The 20,380-nt window shown below is 34.1% G+C and overlaps 3 protein-coding genes across 4 annotated transcripts; 1 reads left to right on the top strand and 2 right to left on the bottom strand.

The window, feature by feature from the left end:
• Window positions 1–349: 349 nt before the first annotated feature.
• LOC121996589 (peroxiredoxin-2C-like) lies at window positions 350–1,713 on the bottom strand. The gene is made up of 3 exons (XM_042550600.1): window positions 1,559–1,713; window positions 949–1,028; window positions 350–603 (listed from the first exon to the last, which is right to left on the bottom strand). The coding sequence occupies exons 1-3, from the start codon at window positions 1,711–1,713 to the stop codon at window positions 350–352; spliced, it is 489 nt and encodes a 162-aa protein (XP_042406534.1).
• A 1,693-nt stretch (window positions 1,714–3,406) lies between these two features.
• On the top strand, window positions 3,407–12,491 carry LOC121996588 (rRNA N6-adenosine-methyltransferase METTL5-like). 2 transcript variants are annotated; one of them, XM_042550599.1, is made up of 9 exons: window positions 3,407–3,599; window positions 7,266–7,322; window positions 8,753–8,850; window positions 9,041–9,110; window positions 9,483–9,531; window positions 10,450–10,538; window positions 10,617–10,664; window positions 11,712–11,771; window positions 12,064–12,491. In XM_042550599.1, exons 1-9 carry the CDS (start codon window positions 3,540–3,542, stop codon window positions 12,166–12,168), a joined length of 636 nt encoding a protein of 211 aa, XP_042406533.1. In that variant the 5' UTR covers window positions 3,407–3,539; the 3' UTR covers window positions 12,169–12,491. The 2 variants fall into 2 exon arrangements, with proteins under 2 accessions (XP_042406533.1, XP_042406532.1); XM_042550598.1 differs by lacking the exon at window positions 3,407–3,599 and adding an exon at window positions 6,918–7,068.
• LOC121996590 (peroxiredoxin-2C-like) lies at window positions 4,795–6,232 on the bottom strand. Its single transcript, XM_042550602.1, has 3 exons — window positions 6,078–6,232; window positions 5,364–5,443; window positions 4,795–5,057 (listed from the first exon to the last, which is right to left on the bottom strand). Exons 1-3 carry the CDS (start codon window positions 6,230–6,232, stop codon window positions 4,804–4,806), a joined length of 489 nt encoding a protein of 162 aa, XP_042406536.1. The 3' UTR covers window positions 4,795–4,803.
• Window positions 12,492–20,380: the final 7,889 nt, after the last annotated feature.

The raw sequence follows: 20,380 nt of genomic DNA, 5'->3' as shown, positions 1-20,380 counted from the left end.
TAATTAAAATAATATTTTATTCTGCTATCATATAAATAACTCAATTTTGATTATATTAATAATATCATATTATAACAACTATAAATATTATAACGAATATCTTGATTCTTGAACGATAAAGTTACGAGTCAATACACAAATTCTTCTTTAAATATTGATAAACAATATTATTGGAATAAATCAATAACTTTATTATTTATAATTCAAACAATGTTATATGATGACGCTAAATAATCATTCTAAAAATGAATATTTTATTTAATCAAATAGTTACATAGTCACTTAACTAATAGCTAGTCCAAAAGTAAACTAACATAACTAACAACTTAACAAATAAACATAGTGATTACTAAAGGACCTTCAGGATCTCTTCCGCACCAGATATAGTGAATTCTCCCCCTTCTTCAATGTTCGCAACTGTCACCACAAGGTTGTCGACGAGAAGAGCAAACCTTCGCGATCGAGTGCCCAAACCCTCATCGGAGAGGTCCAATTCTAACCCAAGGGCACGAGTGTAAGTGCCTGAACCATCAGCTAGGAATTTGACATGCCTGTTCTCAGGATACGTCATAGCCCATGCCTTCATCACAAATGGATCATTAACTGCATAGCAAGAGATAGAGGAGTTCATAGATTTTGCTATAGTTTTTTAAAATATAACAGAAATTCATTGTTTTACAGTTTCAGATATTAAATATAAAAAATTTTATTTTTTGGATTTTAAATTTATCATCCAAGACAAGAATTCATAGTTTGTAATGTTTTTTCAAGAGTTGACACATCTGGGAATACAAGCCAGAAAGATACTGAAAAGTTTTGCCACAAAAATTTTGTAGTAACGAGCAAATTGATAAATTGGAAATTGAAAAAAAAAAACTCAAATAAGAAGATTTTTAGAAGTCGAAGGCCGATGAGAAAACAAAAACACAAAAAAGAGGGGGAAATTACCGCTGATGAGGAGGATCTCGTCGATGCCTTTGGATTTGAGTTCCTCCGCACTTTCAATGAAACCGGGGAGATGTATCATGCTACGAAAGCCAAAAGGGGGTAAAATCATCTCAGAACCAATGAGGAAGCACCAATGAACATGATAAAAAAGGAGATTAAGCATAATTCAGAATCAAGCGTCGTAAACGCAAGTGCTAGTGCTAGTGCGAGATCTTGATTAGCTGACACTATTTTCAGTGATCCGACGAGTAGATTCAAAAACACCAAACAAAGTTTTGCATTCGCATAAAACGAAAAGGAAAGGAGAACACCCAAATATGCGATCCAAAAGGGCAGAAAAGCAGATCATTGCCGTAGAGAGAGAAAAAGGGACTCACATAAAACTTTTAAAAAGTGCAATATAAAAGCAGCATTAACGATGTTTGTGACCGATCTGATCGTAAGATTCGAAAAAATCTAGAAAAATATAAGGGTTTCAATGAGAACCCGAAAGTAAGAGATCCAAAAGGGCGGGAAAACAATATTCTTGCTGGAGAAAGCGAGAGACAACGGGGATTAATGGCATCGATTTGGGCGGCTCGAGGAGAGAAGAAGAGTGAGAGAAATATACCTGCAAATGGGTGTGAAAGCTCCGAGGACTGCGAAGAGGACGACCTTCTTGCCAGCGGCAAGCCAGTGTACGGAGATCATCTGCAATTGGTTGCTCTCATCGAACCAAGCCAATTCTCCGTCCGGGAGCACATCGCCGACAACGATCGAAGCCATCTCTGTCTGCGGAGTAATGGAGGTAAAAGATGATGTAGCATCATCTCCTTATAAAGTGATGGGAAACTTTCAATCCCCCCCCTTTCCTTAATAGATTTTTCAACAATAAAAATACCCTCAAGTTTTTATGGAAAAAAAATCTTTCCGTTTCAACATAATAATATGGTAACATTTAAAAATAAAAGGAAATAAAGGAAGACTTTTTTGCAAAATAGCAAAATTGTCCATATAAGTCAAAAAATCATAATTAAAGAAAAGAAAATTATTTTTATTAAGAAAGATATCGAAAAAACATATGGATTAATTTTTTAAGTGAAAAAGATATATATAAAAATAAAGGAAATATTTTAATTTTACTTATTTTTATTCAAGTTAACAAATTTTTAGAGAGAGCATCCATTTTTGTTCCCTTTTTTTTCATAATTTGAATTAATAATTTATAAGAATTACCTTTGTAATTTCATACTAATTTTAAATTATTGAATTATCTTAGTATCGCAAATTAAATTAAGTTAATATTTTTTTTCCTTTTTCATTTAAAATAATTTTAAAATTTATTAATAATTTTAAAATTTATTAATAAGTTTCTTTAGTTAGAATTAACAACACTCTTACCGATGATTATTCATATATTATATTAATATGTGTACACATTATTATATATTCAACGCATTATTAAATAAGAAATAATAATATAGTCAAGTTATTTTGGAAATATATAACACTGATATATGGCATTAAAGGAAAGAAAATTATTTTTCTTAAGAAAGGTATTGAGAAAAACATATGGAATAAATTTTCAGGTGAAAAAGATATATATAAAAATAAAGGAAACATTTTATTTTTACTTATTTTTATTCAAGTTAACAAATCTTTAGAGAGAGCAATCCATTTTTATTCCGATTTTTTTTCATAATTCGAATTAATAATTTATAAGAATTACTTTTGTAATTTCATACTAATTTTAAATTATTGAATTATCTTATATCGCAAATTAAATTAAGTTAATATTTTTTTTCTTTTTTTTCACTTAAAATAATTTTAAAATTTATTAATAATTTTCTTTAATTAGAATTAACAACACTCTTACCGATGATTATTCATATATTATATTATACATATATATGTGTACACATTATTACATATTCAACGTATTATTAAATAAGAAATAATAATATAGTCAAGTTATTTTGGAAATATATTGTCCCTAAACACTGATATATGGCATTAAAGGAAAGAAAACTATTTTTCTTAAGAAAGGTATCGAGAAAAACATATGGAATAATTTTTCAAGTGAAAAAGATATATATAAAAATAAAGGAAACATTTTATTTTTACTTATTTTTATTCAAGTTAACAAATCTTTAGAGAGAGCATCCATTTTTATTCCGATTTTTTTTCATAATTCGAATTAATAATTTATAAGAATTATTTTTGTAATTTCATACTAATTTTAAATTATTGAATTATCTTAGTATCGCAAATTAAATTAAGTTAATATTTTTTTCTTTTTTTTCACTTAAAATAATTTTAAAATTTATTAATAATTTTCTTTAATTAGAATTAATAACACTCTTACCGATGATTATTCATATATTATATTATACATATAATATGTGTACACATTATTACATATTCAACGTATTATTAAATAAGAAATAATAATATAGTCAAGTCATTTTGGAAATATATCGTCCCTGAACACTGATATATGCCATTAACACCGATTCCGTTTTTCCGCAATCTAACGTTGTATTGTGATATAACGTTTTAGCGGCTTTGACAAAGTGTCGCATCGCATTAGGGTTCCTTTGATCCGCTTCGAGATGAAGCTGAAGCAGCTCGGGGGCCTCCTTGGCACTCTTCAGCAGTTCTCCCACCCAAAGGTTCTTCTGTGTTATTCCTAGCAATTGAGTGATTCCATCACTCGTGTACTGATTTGTGCTCCTTTGATGGATTTCTTTGGAATAGAAATGGGAAAGGTAATACCTTTCTTTGTTGATTTATTGGGAGATGATCTTTGTTTCTGGCTGCGCAGATAGAATTGGAACAATATCCCACAGGAATCCAGCTTAATTTTCATCTCCTTTCCAGAAACCCTAGCCTCGGATATCTTGCCGCCCTCCTTCATCCAAAGGTTCCGCCTTTTCACCTCTCGGCCACAAATTACCCTTCCTAGGTTTAGGGATTGCATGCTCCACAAGAATCTTCTTCTGGGTCGGAGGTTCTCTGTGAAGTGCTCGATGCTCGGTGTGGGTTCCATGAGCTAGCTGTGGCACTGGAAGAGAGATCGGAGAAGGCGTTGACGACGATGGGTGTGAAGGGGGGCGACAAGTGGAGGAAGAGGAAGCGGGGAAAGAAACGAGCTTTGAAGGGGAATCGAGATGGTGGAGTGCAGATTTCCATGGAGAAGGAAGAAATGAGGAAGTCGCTTTGCAACGAAGCCATGCAGCGACGAAGGGACTTCGAAATGGAAGGATAGGATTCTTAAAAATAGATTTATAAATATAAATATTCACATGATATTTTGTTTCGCACCTTGAAAATTATACCCTTTTTTTAAAATCCCTCTAAATTGTAAGGTCTCGAAAACAAGGGAATTAAAAACAAAATCAAGAAATAAATTATGACCATAATACTAATGATTTTTTGCATTTTAGAAGATAAAGAAAAGAATTTTATATTTTTTTCAAGATTTTTAAGGGTAAAAAAATAAAAAGGTTTTTTTATTTATCATTAAAATAATATTTTATTCTGCTACCGTATAAATAACTCAATTTTGATTATCTTAATAATATTATATTATAACAACTATAAATATTATAACGAATATATTGATTCTCGAAGAATAAAATTAGAATAAAATTACCAAGTCAACGAACTGCTCTTTAAATATTGATAAACAATATTATTGAAATAAATCAATAACTTTATTATTTATAATTTGAATAATGTCATCTGACGGCGCCAAATAATTATTCTAAGAACTGATACTTTATTCAATCAAATAGTTGTATAGTCACTTAACTAGTAGCTAACCTAAAAGTAAACTAACATAACTAACAACTTAATAAATAAACATAGTGATTTCTAGAGGACCTTCAGGATATCTTCCGCACCGGATATAGTGATTTCTCGCCCTTCTGCAATGTTTGCAACTGTCACCACTAGGTTATCGACAAGGAGAGCAAACCTTCGCGATCGAACGCCCAGACCCAGATCAGAGAGATCCAATTCCAGCCCAAGGGCGTGAGTGTAAGTGCCAGAACCATCAGCTAGGAATTTCACATGCCTGTTCTCAGGATACCACTTAGCCCATGCCCTCATCACAAATGGATCATTAACTGCATAGCAAGAAATACAGGAGTTTATGGATTTTACTATAGTTTTCTAAAATATAGCAAGGATTCATTGTTTTATAATTTCATATATTAAATATAAAAAAATTATTGTTTTGGTTTTAAATTTATCATCCAAGGCAAGAATTCATAGTTTGTAATGTTTTTCAAGAGTTACACATATGAGAATACAAGCCAGAAAGATACTGAAATTGATAAATTGGAAATTGAAAAAAAACTTAAATAAGAAGATTTTTAGAAGTCGAAAGCCATTTGAAGAACAAAAATATACACAAAAGAGGGGGAAATTACCGCCGATGAGGAGGATCTCGTCAACGCCTTTGGATTTGAGTTCCTCCGCACTCTCAATGAAACCAGGGGCATGTTTCATGCTGCGAAAGCCGAAAGGGGGTAAAATCATCTCATAACCAATGAGGAAGCACCAATGAACAGGACAAAAAGGAGATTAAGCATAATTAAGAATCAAGCGTCGTAAACGCAAGTGCTAGTGCGAGATCTTGATTAGCCAACACTATTTTCAATGATCCGACGAGTAGATTTAAAAACACCAAACAAAGTTTTACATTCGCATAAAACAAAAAGGAAAGGAGCTCAACACGAAGCAACGTTATTGATCTCAAAGGATCTTTCCTTTATGTGAACGATATGGTAACGAGATTCGAGAAAAAAAAACTTGAAAAGTTTGGGTATTATTCAAGTAGAACACCCAAATGTGAGATCTAAAAGGACAGAAAATCATATCATTGTCGTAGAGAGAGAAAAAGGAATTCGCATAAAACTTTTAAAAAGTGCGATAAAAAAGTAGCATTAACGACGTTTGTGACCGATCTGATCGCAAGATACAAAAAAATCTAGAAAAATTTAGGAGTTTCAATCAGAATCCGAAAGTGAGCAATCCAAAAAGGCGAGAAAACAATATTCTTGCGGGAGAAAGAGAGATACAAAGGGGATTAATGACATCGATTTGGGCGGCTCGAGGAGAGAATAAGAGTGAGAGAAGTTTACCTGCAAATAGGTGTGAAAGCTCCGGGGACTCCGAAGAGGACGACCTTCTTGCCGGCGGCAAGCAAGTGTACGGGGATCATATGCAATTGGTCGCTCTCATCGAACCAAGCCAATTCTCCATCCGGGAGGACATCGCCGACGACGATCGAAGCCATCTCTCTGTGCGGAATAGTTGAGGTAGAAGATGATGTAGCTTCTTCTCCTTATAAAATGACGGGAAACTTTCAATTCACCCCCTTCCTTCATAGGTTTTCCAATAATAAAGATACCCTCAATTTTTTATGGAAAAAAATATTCCCGTTTCAACATAATAATATGGTAATATTTAAAAATAAAAGGAAATAAAGGAGGACGTTTTTGCAAAATAGCAGAATTGTCCATAGAAGTAAAAAAAAATCATAATTAAAGGAAAGATAATTATTTTTCAGAAAGATATCGAAAAGACATATAGAATAATTTTTCATATATATAAAAATAAAGGAAACATTTTATTTTTAGTTATTTTCATTAAGTTAACAAATCTTTAGAGAGCGCATCCACATTTTGGTTCCGATTTTTTTAATCAATAATTTATAAGAATTACGATTGTAATTTCATACTAATTTTAAATTATTGAATTAAGTTAATATTTTTTTCTTTTCTTTTTATATTGAAAATAGTTTAAAAATTTATTAATAATTTCTTTAGTTAGGATTAGCAGCTCTTATTATTCATATATTATATTACATATGTAATATATGTACACGTATTATTACATATTCAACGCATTATTAAATAAGAAATAATAATATAGTCAAGTTATTTTGGAAATATATCGTCCCTGAACACTGATATATGCAATCTAACGTTGTATTGTGATATAACGTTTTAGCGGCTTTGAGTCTTTAACAACCTGTCGCATCGCATTAGGGTTCTGTTGATCCGCTTCGAGATGAAGCTGAAGCAGCTCGAGGGCCTCCTTGGCACTCTTCAGCAGTTCTCCCACCCAAAGGTTCTCTGTTGTTCCTCTTGTCGTCGAATATGTTCTCTTTTCACTCCCACTTTACTTTATTCCTGGCAATTGAGTGATTCCATCACTCGTGTACTGATTTGTGCTCCTTTGATGGATTTCTTTGGTATAGAAATGGGAAAGATATTACCTTTCTTTGTTGATTTATTGGGAGATGATCTTTGTTTCTGGCTGCGCAGATAGAATTGGAACAATATCCCACAGGACCACATATTGCGTCTCGGTTGCTTTATACGGTATTCATCTGTTCTTGTTGGTTTCCGAATTAGTTTATTGCGAAAAGAACTTGAAATTGATAATGGCAATCGTATAGGATATCAATTTCCTCATCTTCTTTTTTTCTTTATCTATCAAAGGCTTGCACCATTTGGTTGTGCATCTTGCCCATTATGGCAGTGCATTTTACAGCTCAGTTTGTTTTTCGAATCTACTTAAGAAATTAGAGCTTATCACTCACAAACTTCATTGCTTCTGTTTCAACTTGCCATGTCATTTAGTCTGTTCAATTAAAAAAGGATTGCTTTTTAAAATTCTTCTAATGTATTTCAGTCTCACAATGAATTTGGAACAGTGATCCTCTAGTAATTCCGTCGTTGTTTTGCCTTTTATCTTTGCAGAGATTTTGCTTCCTCAATATTCCATTTTGGTGCAGATTTGTTAAATGTTAACTGTTAAGCTTTGGAAAACAAACACTTGGCAATTCCGGCATCAAAATAATAAAATTTCTCTATTTTTATTTCTAATACTCTGATTTCTTATACTTAATTGTCACACCTACAGTTTGAATGTTGGTTTGGTCTTTAAAATTTTAAAATACTCTGAAAATCCTTTAGGCTGTGTCTCTATAAGAGAAACAAACAAGAGAAGGAAGGAAACAATTAAGAGTGGGAAAATTGATTATTTCCTTGTAGAAACTACAAAGCTAGGTAGCTGAAGGTTATGGGATAAATGTTTTTCTTTCTCTTCAAATTTATCCATCCAGATCTGGTAGAATTATCCTTGCAACTCCTTGTTTTTGCTTCCAGTCTCCTCTGCCTCTAAGGGCCCTCCTGATATCTCTTTAGTCTTTTGCACCCATGTACACCTTTGGTAGAAGATGAGGTTATTATAGAAAATTAGTTTTTCCTTCTTACTTCCCTTCCCTCCAACCCAAACACACAACATAAATTTCATTTTTTTTTACTTAAAATTTTAAATCCCTACTTTCTTCTTTATCCTCTGTTGTATTTTCTACACTTGAGCAAACATACCCTTTAGATGTTTTGATGGATGAATATGGGTAATGAGGAGATAGTTTGGTTGTTAGCTTCTATAATTCATTCTGATTGGCTCATTGATTCAAAATACAGGTTGGATATCTTGCTTTCATAAGCTAAGTGTTTTATTTAATTTCTAAGTAATGTGCATTAATTTGGGAGGATCCTTTTGTATGTTAAGATGATAGTTTTAATATTTAAAGCACTTAACCCCTAAGAAGTTCAGTCCGTGCAAGTTTTGTTGATATATCTTGCTTTTGGGTTACTTTTTTCTTTTTATATTTTGTTGATGGTGAATTCCATTAAATCCCCTTACGATCTATTACTTCAATTCGTTGCTAATCAAATTATCCAGAACTACTTCTAAGAACAATGTTTCTATATTTCCTTTTTTTCATTATTTTTAACAGGCAGAAAATACATATGGAGATATAAGTGGCAAGATTGTAGCTGATTTTGGTTGTGGTTGTGGTACATTAGGATTAGCAAGTGCACTTTTGGATGCAGAGTAAGCATCACTTCTCACATGTTTGCTAATCTCTCACACTGAATTCAACCTTTTAATTTGGTGCAAGCTTTTAATGACTTACATTGTTAAAAAAAATTTTCATTATATATTGAAATATGTTGATAGAATATAGTTTGGTGGTTCTGATTGATATATCTATTTGATAATGTGACTTCTGTTACATGCACAGGCAGGTCATTGGCATTGACATCGATCCCCAATCTCTAGAGGTTGCTTCAGAAAATGCTGTAGATCTGGAGGTAACTTTATTTATATTCTAAAGTTGTAATATGTCATCACTCCTTGCGACGACATTTTGGTACTTGGTTTCATGGTTTGTGCTGTCTGAATTCTAAACAAATAAAAGAATGCCTACTAATTTTAGATGTGACTAGCTAAAGTGTATATTGAATGTGATATAAGTTCTAAATTTTCAATGTTGGAGATTTTAAGAAACTGATTTGGGATATTCTGTACTAATTGATTCAGAATACTTTCCATTATGAATTTTTTCCTTTCTAATTGTCACTATCAATTCCTTATTTTACCCATTTTTGTTTTTCATGGTTTTACACATCACATGTGAAGAAAAAGGCTAACTCGAACCTTTTGGTTAATATATGTTGATGCAGCTGGAAATGGATTTCATGCAGTGTGACATTAACAACTTAAGATGGAGAGGTAATTCGAACCCAAGATCTCATTTTCTATGTGCAAAGACGCAATGTTTTCATTATCAAGACACCAAATAGACTTTATATTCTTTTGTTTCTGAGTATATATTTGTGGAACTTTACTATGTTGTAAATATTTGAAATTATGAGATGCATCTGAAATGATTCACTCAGGTGAGAGGATCAATTCATTAACTTGTCAGCCAACCAGTTTTTATCCCAGAATGCATAAATCCGTGAAATTCCGCCCATGACGACCGGTAATGGCCGGTCCCAAGCCCGGATAAAGGAGGAGGGTTGCGTTAGGTTGCCAGCCAACGTCAAAACTATGACAAATATTCAATGAATGCATAAATCCATGTCCATATTAGCCATTCATCTAAGGTTATATTTCTTCATTAGATCACCACTAGGTTTTGTGGACCTATTTGCAGAAAATGCTTTTGAAGCCTAGTGGTGAGATAACACTATCACATAAGCCCTTTCCAACCTCAACATTCCTAAGGTAGGTCCATTCTAATAACAATAGAGATGGTTTGCTTGGATGAGAGAATTGATCTGTCAACTCGTCAGACTCGACCAGGATCCGAAAGGCTTAAGTCCACATCTAAAGTTATAAATTAGCCTACATAAAAAAAAAGTGAGACTCTTTCCTCCATTTCCTTATTCAGAAACAGAGGAACCAAAGCAATTGGCAGGTGGGATTGACTCCTGGCCATGCTACAATCCACTTCAGCCCAAATCGAGCAGAAAGTCATGAGTTGGTCAGAAGTCTCCCATTTAAAACCATGTTGAAACATAGTTTGGATCATTTGGTACATCGCTACATGAAAACAGTGTGAAGAAAAGTTTGTTTGTTGAAATTATTTCTTTCTTTTCTTATTGGAGAAATCGAGGCAATAGACATCTTAAATTACTGTTGCAGATCATTTGGTGCACACTGTTGTCATGAATCCTCCTTTTGGAACTCGAAGGAAAGGATCTGACATCGAGTTTCTTGCAAAAGCTTTGAAGGTAAAGACTGTTCTTCTTGCATGCATGGTTTAGTTAGCAATGATTTGGTTCCTCAAGTTCCTTGCTGATTCTCCACAGGTTGCTTCCTGTGCAGTCTACTCTTTGCATAAAACTACCACCAGAGATGTAAGTTGCTTTCTTTTGCATTCTTTTGGGCTTGCTAAAATTAAATATGCTGCTTCTTATGTCAATAGTACTTTCTCTTCTCCTAGTTGAGAGATTCCTTCAATGGATCTAAAATTGTCATACACATTATCATCTGATGCTTTATAACGAGTTTTTACTGTGATAGTGTGTTTGGATTTTGGAATTGAATGAATAAGGAATGGAATACCTATTCCTAGGGAATGAAATAGACGATAGATTTATTAGGAATGAGTTATCCTTGGTTTGGTTTATGAAATGTAATAAACTTAGAATTATTCGTGTTTGGCTTGTGGGAATGTTATAATAATTTTAACAATGCTAAAATTTCTATGTGAAATATTTTCTTCATTCGTTTAGGTAACACAATCTAGTCCAATTGGTATATTTTGCCTGTAGGCGCAACCGGCTCATTACCCTCCGGTCTGAGTCCTCCAATTTAATTGAGACCCACTCAACCTGCCTAGCTCACCTGCCAAACCAGCTTAATTGGCCACCCTACTTACTCTCATCGGTTCAATAAGCCCAATTCACTGTTTTTCCCAACTTGATCCAACCGTGTGTTATACCTTATTTGTTCATATATGTTTTTTAGAGAGTTAAATAAGTAAGAGTATATATTCTTGAAAAATAAGGCAAAACTATTCCTGCAATAGAGTGAACTCATTCATTAGTCCAACAAGCACCACTGCTCATTTGGCTTTCACTCCAATAAGCCCAATTGACTCTTTTTGTGCTAGTGGATCGAATCGTGCACTCTTCTGTACTCATTCTTAAGATATATATATATAGAGAGAGAGAGAGAGTTAGAACGTGTATTCTTGAAAAATAAGGCAAAATTATTCACAGAATTAGATTGAAAAATAAAATTCTGAGGAATATGAGAAATCTCAAGTCCATAAAATTTGGTATTCATCTTTACAAACAAATACAGGAGTACTTCTGTCTAGAATAAAATAGCTATTCCCATGCATTATAGTTGTTTTGGCTATCCCTCCTAAAATGGTCTCATTTATTTGTGGTGAATAGTTTATAAAGAAAATTGCCGTTCGAGATTTCAACGCCAGAACTGCGGAAGTTTTATGTGAGGTATTCTATTTAGTGAATATTCTTGTGACATATAACCTTGGCTAAGTTCATTACCAAAGGTTTTCAGTTCTTGAATGGTTGGTCTGATTACATGGATGGAAAATACGAGGAAGAAGAGGGAAAGTAACTAAAAGATGAACACGAATGATTGAGTTAATAATATACTTTTGTGATCTTTCCCTCTCCTCGCATCTTCGATCCAAGTAATGGAGATCGATCTTTGTGCATGCTCCTGTCCTCCGCATTAATATACTTTTTTAGGGACAAGTAATTATGTTTGTTGGTATTGTAGCTGCGGTATGATGTGCCACAACTTTACAAATTTCACAAAAAGAAAGAGGTGGATATTGCAGTAGATCTCTGGCGCTTCGTCCCAAATGCCAACCAAGCACTGTAGTCAACACTCCTCAGGCCAAGATAGAGCACATAAAAGTCAACTCACCTCTCAAGATTGACCTTGTTGTAGAAGTCAGAGAAGCCTCTTGAAGAGAACGAAAGGCCATGATCTCTTCCCAAACCATGAATCATTCGAACACTTTATTTTATGCATGAGCACTCCTGTGACTTTTTTTTTTTTTTTGAAGTGGTCTGTTTTTTCATTTCTGTTTGTAGTTAAGCGTACCAAATTTGTATAAGATTTAAGATATTAGGAAGATTCTTCATAATAGAATAGATCAGATCAGTGGGAAAATGGAATCATTAATATTGATTATTTTAAAATATTCGAAGGTATTTTTTTTAAATATAAAATGAGAGATTTCTCGAGCTTGGATCGAATAAAATGACGTGGTCGAATTTCACTGGTTCCTTTACCAAACTAATTTTATGTTGAATTGAAAAGCGTGCTGGAGTGGATGGACTGTGTTCGTGATTTTTTTTTATGTTTTTCGAAAAGTAATAAACAAACTGTAAGAGAAATAAAGAAATAAAAGAAGATTATATTTTTACGTTCGGAGTGATTTTTACTTTAAAATTTATATTTGCTGTGAATTTATTTTGGATAATTTATTAAAATTTTGAATGTTTATATAATTAGTTTGAAATGAAAATATAAGTAAATTAAAATTAATTATACCGACGACTTTGAAATGGAAGCTCGTGCGTAGTCATTGTCGAGGTAATGTTCAGGAGTCGAGGAGAGCTTTTCAGAGCAATGTGTAAGAACGGAATATGTAGAGAGTTGTCGTTTGTATTGAAGTTTTATACAAAGGGTTAGTCAAACAAGATTTTTATGGAGCGTTGAAGACACCTTTAGCCTTGTCTGAGGCGCCTCCAAGAGGAAATCGGATCCCTTAAACTTCAGTCGCGATAAGTTGCACGGATTGTGACCATTATCTACCTCAGGGTGCCTTCCAGGCGCTTACAGGCACCTCCGCCGCCCTCCAAGACACCTTCCATGCACTCCAAGGCGCTTCTCTGCAACGAAAACTTTTTCCCCAAAGTTCATCTTCTCGGGGGAGCCTCCGCCCTATCCAGGGTGCCTTTGCGCAACTCTGAGGCTCCGCCATACATCTCTAAGGCGCATCGAGTATTGTTCACCCAAGGCTAACTTATGCATTTTTACTCCTGCAAAACATGTTAGTCCAAATACAAAAAGATATCATACAAAACAGAGTTAACTGTCCAGTTCTGACTTTCAAATTTTCAGTGAAATCCTATGACGAACTGGCGTTTACTGTTCTTTCAACGGGGAACGCATCTTCACCTACTCCTCTCAGGAGAGTTACCTTTTGCCAAACATTCGTTTGGACTTTTGCTTAGCATCTGACTTGACTTCCGGGACTTTCGCTAGATGTCCGATCCTCTACTTGCCTAGACTTCCGCCTAGTGTTTGCTACCCCTAGGACTTCCTCCTGATGTCTTGATTTGCAAAATGCTCAATCCCTTGATTAGGACTTTGTGCCCAGTTCCTTGACCAGGACTTCGTGCTCAATCCCTTGACCAGGACTTCGTTGCTTAGCCTCAACTAGAACTTGCCTACATATTCAGGTAAACTTGTTAGATCACAATATAACTTAACTTTGAACCCACCCTTTGTCATTATCAAAACTAAGTCTGATTAGCTGGTACTTCCTGTTGGGATATGCCTGATGCGGTGTGTGCTAAAAACACGTTTCATAAACATGCACAGCAGAAGACTAAACGATAAATAAACTAATTTATTATATCACACACGTCACATGAATGCAAGATATAATCGCGCAGACAAGATCATAAAACAAAATGAAATTGATTGACAATTATTCTATTGATACCTTATGGATGACCTGTAACGAGAAGGACATCAATCTTTTGCGACTTTATCGAACCTCGCCTCTATTCGAATCCATACCGAACTCTTCAAGACAACTCCAAGAGAACAAGCTTCATCTTCTGAAGGTACTAGCCACGAGTGAAGGAGAAGGATTAAGAAGAAGAAACACAAAGAAGAACTTTTCCTTCTTTGATGGCTCATGGCAACAAGAGAGGAGGACCTCTTGTTGTGGTCGGCGACAAGAGAGAGGGAGAGGAGGAAAGGAGTATTGGGATTAGGTTTTCCAAAAACCTAATCAAGTTAATAATAAATTGTATATTAATTATCTCTTAACCATATCAATATATTGTCCTCTTTAATGAGTTGGATTAGAAAGACCAAATCCAATCCATTATGCCTTAATCAAAAATTAGTTCATTGACCCTTGGTTTGGTTCACAATTAAATCAAATTGGTTCATAGCTAAACTAAATTGGTTCATGACTAAACCAATAAGGTCCAATTCTTTCATAGGAGATGTGGTTCATTCATGCTTCCGTTCTGATAAATATTTCCATATATGTCTCATGTATGCTCCAACCACACATTTATTTCTTGATATGAGAATTTAATTTATTCTTTAACTTGTTTTATGTCTTTTAGATACTCGTAGTGCGTGTGACCTAATAGGTTCCGATTTATCTTAGTCATCCAAAATTAACTACTTAATTATGTAATAATCATGAGTGACACCTAGTAGTGCATCATGATCTCCAATTAATAGGAAAATCAAGTTGATCTCAGAGCTAATTCTGAACCCTTCAGCAGTTACAGTGAGTCGTGCCTCATTCCTTTCAATTGTTTTATATCCACTTAGTTCAGGATATGGTCTATATGTTTGCCCCCACTAGGCTGACCACGTCACACTTATCCCAAGTAAAATTTCCTTGTTCTATGGATTCAAATTACTCGTACATGTGTACAAGATTCTCATACTCTTAACATGTGATGTTTTGGTCAAAGACTTTGAGTAATAATCCTAGTGAGTGGTCATATGGTATACGTCTCCTCGTAAGGAGCAGTGAATTTTTTGTAGGCTATCCAAACACATTCGGGTACTTCAACTTATACCCAAGTATCTTGGATCCACACCTCCAAGAAGATGCTTCCTTAAGATGTCAAGCCTCCATGACCAAGGTGACTTGTATACCTCAAGTCTAAGAAAACTTGCACTCGAGTTGTAATAGAGACTTCACAGACATATCCATATACATAGAGAACCATATGAAGTCTTACAGCAGATCACTTTAATAAACTAGTAACCATAACAAGTATCCATGTTTAATTCTTGACATCCCAATGTCTTTAGCTAGTGAGAAATAGTTGCTTGGCCAAATTAAGGAGTATAACCCATGCTAGTCTTATAGAATTGATGATGTCTGAATACACCAATTCGACAACTAGGGAAATTCTAATATGTTTATAATTGTACATGTAAAGATAATCACAAGTTGTGATCGAATAACAAATTTTTTCATGCTATAAATTATATTGTGGACATTCAGTAAATAAGTTTAAGACTATTCAAACATATAATATGCACTCAAATAGTGAATCTATATTTATCAAATAAATAGTAAAAATCATAAGACGATTGCCTTTAGGACATCCCTCAAAATCTAACACTTTCAGCATCAACAATTTTCCCTTTTTTGATTTATGGCAAAATCTGGTTCAAAGTTAAGTAAAAACATAATACTTAAAGAAATTTAACACAAAAGAAAGTGATTTTAGAGAAGCTTTTAAAATTTTAAAGTAATAATTTTCTAAAATTTTGCTCCCCTTAATTTGACATTCTTCCCCCCGAGATTTTGAAAGATAGCATTTAACTTTGAAAAAAATATTAACTTAACTTTTAACATTTCACACTAACTTAATGTTTAATATTTCTCTCCCCGTTTGACATATTTCAAGAATAAATTTGAGAAGAGAGGATTAATCCAAGCGTTCACACACATACACACACACACGATCAAGCTTCACTGTGCTCTTATCCTTTTTGAATCAAGCACGAAGGTGAAGAAACCCTTAAAAAAGTGATCTCTTCCACTTTCAAGGTGAAAGAATGAATTTGAGAGGAAGAGATTGAGAAATTGTAGACTTGGAGATCACTTGGAGAGCATTAAAGGTTAGAATAGAAAGTATATTTCCTTTTAAGCTCCAAAAATAGCTTTTATATTTTTCTTGACATGAGTCGACTGATGTCCACATTAGTTGACTGATGGGATTCAATGACACTTAGATTTTGGGAGATTTTCTGCCGTCAGCATGTAACAGTCACTTACCAATTGATTGATGCTCAGTACCAGTCGACTGACAGTCAGCCTTAACTCTCTGTTCTTTTTAGGATCGAGTATTGGTCGACTGGTACAAGCACTTGACAACTGATACTTCTTAATATGAGAGTTCAACAAATTAAGCATGATCCTTTCATACTCGAACCATACCCTTAGCATAGACTTATACTTTCAAGCATCTTCCGCCAGTCTCACGCCCTTAGGATGCTTCCGAGCCCACGGCTCCTCATCCTTGCATTTGCTTTCAAGTGCTTCCTTTAGCTACATCATGCTAAGTCTTCTTTTGCCAAGAGGTCGCACCTCCAAGACTTCACCGCCAAGAGTCATGCTCTGGGACTTCATCCGCCAAGACTATCTTCTTGGACTTTCCTTGCCAAGTCTTCACACTTGAGCTTTCCTTTGTACCTGCTTACTCAACATTTATGCTAGATCACCAACATTGCTTAACTTAAATTTATTTAACCAAACATCAAAAGTAAATAATGTTTGGAGTAAGATTGCCCCAACAAAAATGTCTGCTAGGTTAGACTTGGATTCAACATAGTTTATTACAATATTGCCCCTAGCTACATGATCTCTTACAAAATGATATTTTATTTCAATATGTTTAATTCTAGATTTTTGTATTAGATTTTTTTTTTAAGTTAATAGAACTAACATTATCAAATAGTACTTTTGTGTTGGTATAATTTAGTTGAAAGTCCTTAAGTGTATGCATCATCTATAGTAGTTGAGCTACACACTTTCCCATAACTATATATTTAGCTTTAGTAGTGGATAATAAAATTTATTATTGCTTTCTACTATACCAGTTGACTAGACTTTGACCTAATAATTGACAACTATCACTTATACTTTTCTTGTCTAACTTAAATCCAGTATAGTCTGAGTCAGAATATCATGTTAGTTCAAAATTAGAAGTTCTAGGATACCAAATTCCTATATTTAGTGTGCCTTTAATATATCTAAGTATCCTCTTTACAATACTTAAATGTGATTCTTTTGCACATACTTGATACCTAGCACACATACATACTGCAAATAAAATATCAAATCGACTTACAGTTAGGTAGAGTAGACTTCCTATTGCACTTTTAAAGTGTTTTAAGTCAACTGGTTTACCTTCTGGGTCAGTGTTTATTTTTACATTTGTTGCTATTGGGGTATTAATCTCCTTAGAGTTTTTCATTCTAAATTTCCTAATTAATTCCTTAGTATATTTACTTTGAAAAATATAATTTCCATCTTTGGTTTGTTTTATTTGTAATCCTAAAAAGAAGTTCAGTTCACCTACTAGGCTTATTTCAAACTCATTTTCCATTAACTTGATAAATTCTTTTAAAAAACTTATATTAGTTGAACCAAAAATTATATCATCTACGTACACTTGAGTTATGAAGTTGTTTTTTTTCTAAGGATTTAACAAATAAGGTAGAGTCAATTTGTCCTTAGTTGAATCCTTTAGAAATTATATAGGTTGATAGTCACTCATACCAGACTCTAGGTGCATGTTTTAAATCATACAACCATGAGGTTTGGGGTTCGAATCTCGACAAAGCCGAGGTAAATGCCTCCCTTATGTGCTAGTCACTATTCCAAAGGCTAGTAGCCGTCCATGATTTACCTCCTCCGTATTGGCCCTGGGACGGGTTGGCGGGGGCGCTGGGGGCGAGTGTATTCTCCTTTCTGCCACCATATTTTAAATCACACAAGACCTTTTTTAGTTTAAAAATATGGTTTGGGTGATCTAGATCCTCAAACCTAGGAGGTTGATCTACATAGACTTCTTCTTTTATGAATCCATTAAGAAATATAGATTTTACATCCATTTGATATAATTTAAAACCCTTATGTGCTGCATAGCCTAGCAACATCCTAATGTATTCAAGTCAAGCTACTGAGGTATATATTTCATCATAATTAAGTTCTTCAACTTGACTAAATCCTCTAGCTACCAATCGGGCTTTATTTCTAATAATTTCTCCTTTATCATCTAATTTGTTCCTAAAGACCCATTTTATGTCAATAATTGATTTATTATCTAGTTTAGGTACTAAGTTCCACACTTAATTTTTGTCAAATTGGGATAGTTCTTCCTGCATTGCTATAATCCAATTGAGGTTAGGTAAGACTTCTTCTATATATTTAGGTTCAATTTTGGATATTAGAGCTATTTGACTTAGATTTCTATATGATGATTGATTTCTGATTCCTAGAGTTGGATCATCCAAAATTTGATCAACTAGGTGATTAGATTTTAATCTAGTTGTTCTTACTTCAGGATTAATAATTGGTTCTTTTGTTTCACTTATGTTAGATTAAGGTCTAGGTTCATCATCTTCCAAATTTATAACAATTTGTTCATGGTTAATATTGTTAGGTTGATTATTTTCTTCGTCAAAGATAATATTAGTTGTTTCTTTGACTTTTTGAGCGTTGTTATTATAGACTCTATAAGCTCTACTAGATGAGAAATAGCTTGGGAAAATTCTAATTATTGATTTAGATGTAAATTTTCCTTAACAGTCTTTATTATTTAATATATGAACTTTACATCCGAATACTTTTAGGTAATTTAAATTTGAGATTTTATTATAATAAATTTCATAGAAAGTTTTATTATAAAATTTATTGATTAAAATTCTATTTTGAATGTAATATGCAGTATTTATGGCTTTAGTCCAAAATTGGTTAAGTAGGTTGTATTCATTTAACATTGATCTAGCTGCTTCTTGTAAGGTCATATTTTTTATTTCAATTAAGCCATTTTGTTGAGGAATTTTGGAGCATAAAGAATCATGATGATACCCATTTATTTGACAAAATTCAATAAATTTATCATTTTCAAATTCTCCACCATGGTCACTTCTTATTCTTTTAATTTTAATATCTTTTTTATTTTCTATTAATTTACAAAAAATATTAAACTTTTCAAATCTTTCATCTTTAGTGTCTAAGAATTTTACTTAGGTATATCTTAAGTGGTCATCAATTATTACTAAGTAATACTGGTTTCTGCCTAGTGACTTAGCCCCATGTGAATTAAGCAGGTCTAAGCGAAGGAGTTCGACTATAGAGTTGGTTCGATTTAAGTTAGTTAGCTTGTGAGTTGATTTGATTTATTTTCCTTATTGACCAGCATTATAAATTATATTTTCCAAGTATTTTAATTTTGGCAAACCTTTAACTAACTCATTTTGATTCATTCTTGAAATAAGCCTAAAGTGAGTGTGACCCAGTGTAAAATATCGAAAAAGGGCGAATAACCATAAGGAAATTTTTAGAAATTTTCTAGGGATTTTTCGGAGCTCATATGACGAGTTTAAGGAGATTAAATATTGGACCCCGGGAAAATCTGTTTAAGCTACCCTATTTAAGTGAGGAAAGTTTGATTTTTCATTTGTTTTTGATTTTCTTTATTTTCTTTTCCCCCCGCGTGGCTATTTCTCTTTTCTTCCTTACTTGCCGAACCCGTGCCCGACTCTTCTCTTCTCTTCTCCTCTTCTCGTGTCGATCCCTCTCCTCCTCTTCATCTCCCCCAAAGTTCCGAACCCTTTCCTCTTCCTCACGCCTTCCCTCTGCCCTAGCACCGGCCGCCTTACCTCTGCCCTAGACGTAATCGGCGTCATCGCATCCGACCACCGGACCGGGCTACTTCAGTGACGCCGTGCCCTAGCCTCTTTGTAGTCCGCCGCCGTCGAACGGAGCAGCGCCGACCACCTTTGCTCTCAGCCCCCTCCCATCACGCCGATTAGCAGACACTGAGCATCGACAACGACTGTTCTAGCCCTAGCATCGAGTTTCTCCAGCGCCGGCACTTGCGCGCAGTCCCGATCTTGCAAAACACCGACGGTTCTTCTTTGCAGCGCACTAGTTCTGTTGTGTTTGGTTGAGGTTAGCCTAACAGACGGTTACTTCTTGCTCCTATACCTTGATACCGAACTACAACTATTGATTTCCTTCCTTGTTGATATCAACAGTAGTTGACGGTGTCTCTATCGGAGAAGAAATTGGCTGGTA

The sequence above is a fragment of the Zingiber officinale genome, chromosome 6A (assembly GCF_018446385.1).
Source record: "Zingiber officinale cultivar Zhangliang chromosome 6A, Zo_v1.1, whole genome shotgun sequence".
NCBI lineage: Eukaryota > Viridiplantae > Streptophyta > Magnoliopsida > Zingiberales > Zingiberaceae > Zingiber > Zingiber officinale.
Note: the sequence above shows the minus strand (reverse complement) of the source record. Positions and strands in the feature narration are given on the sequence as shown.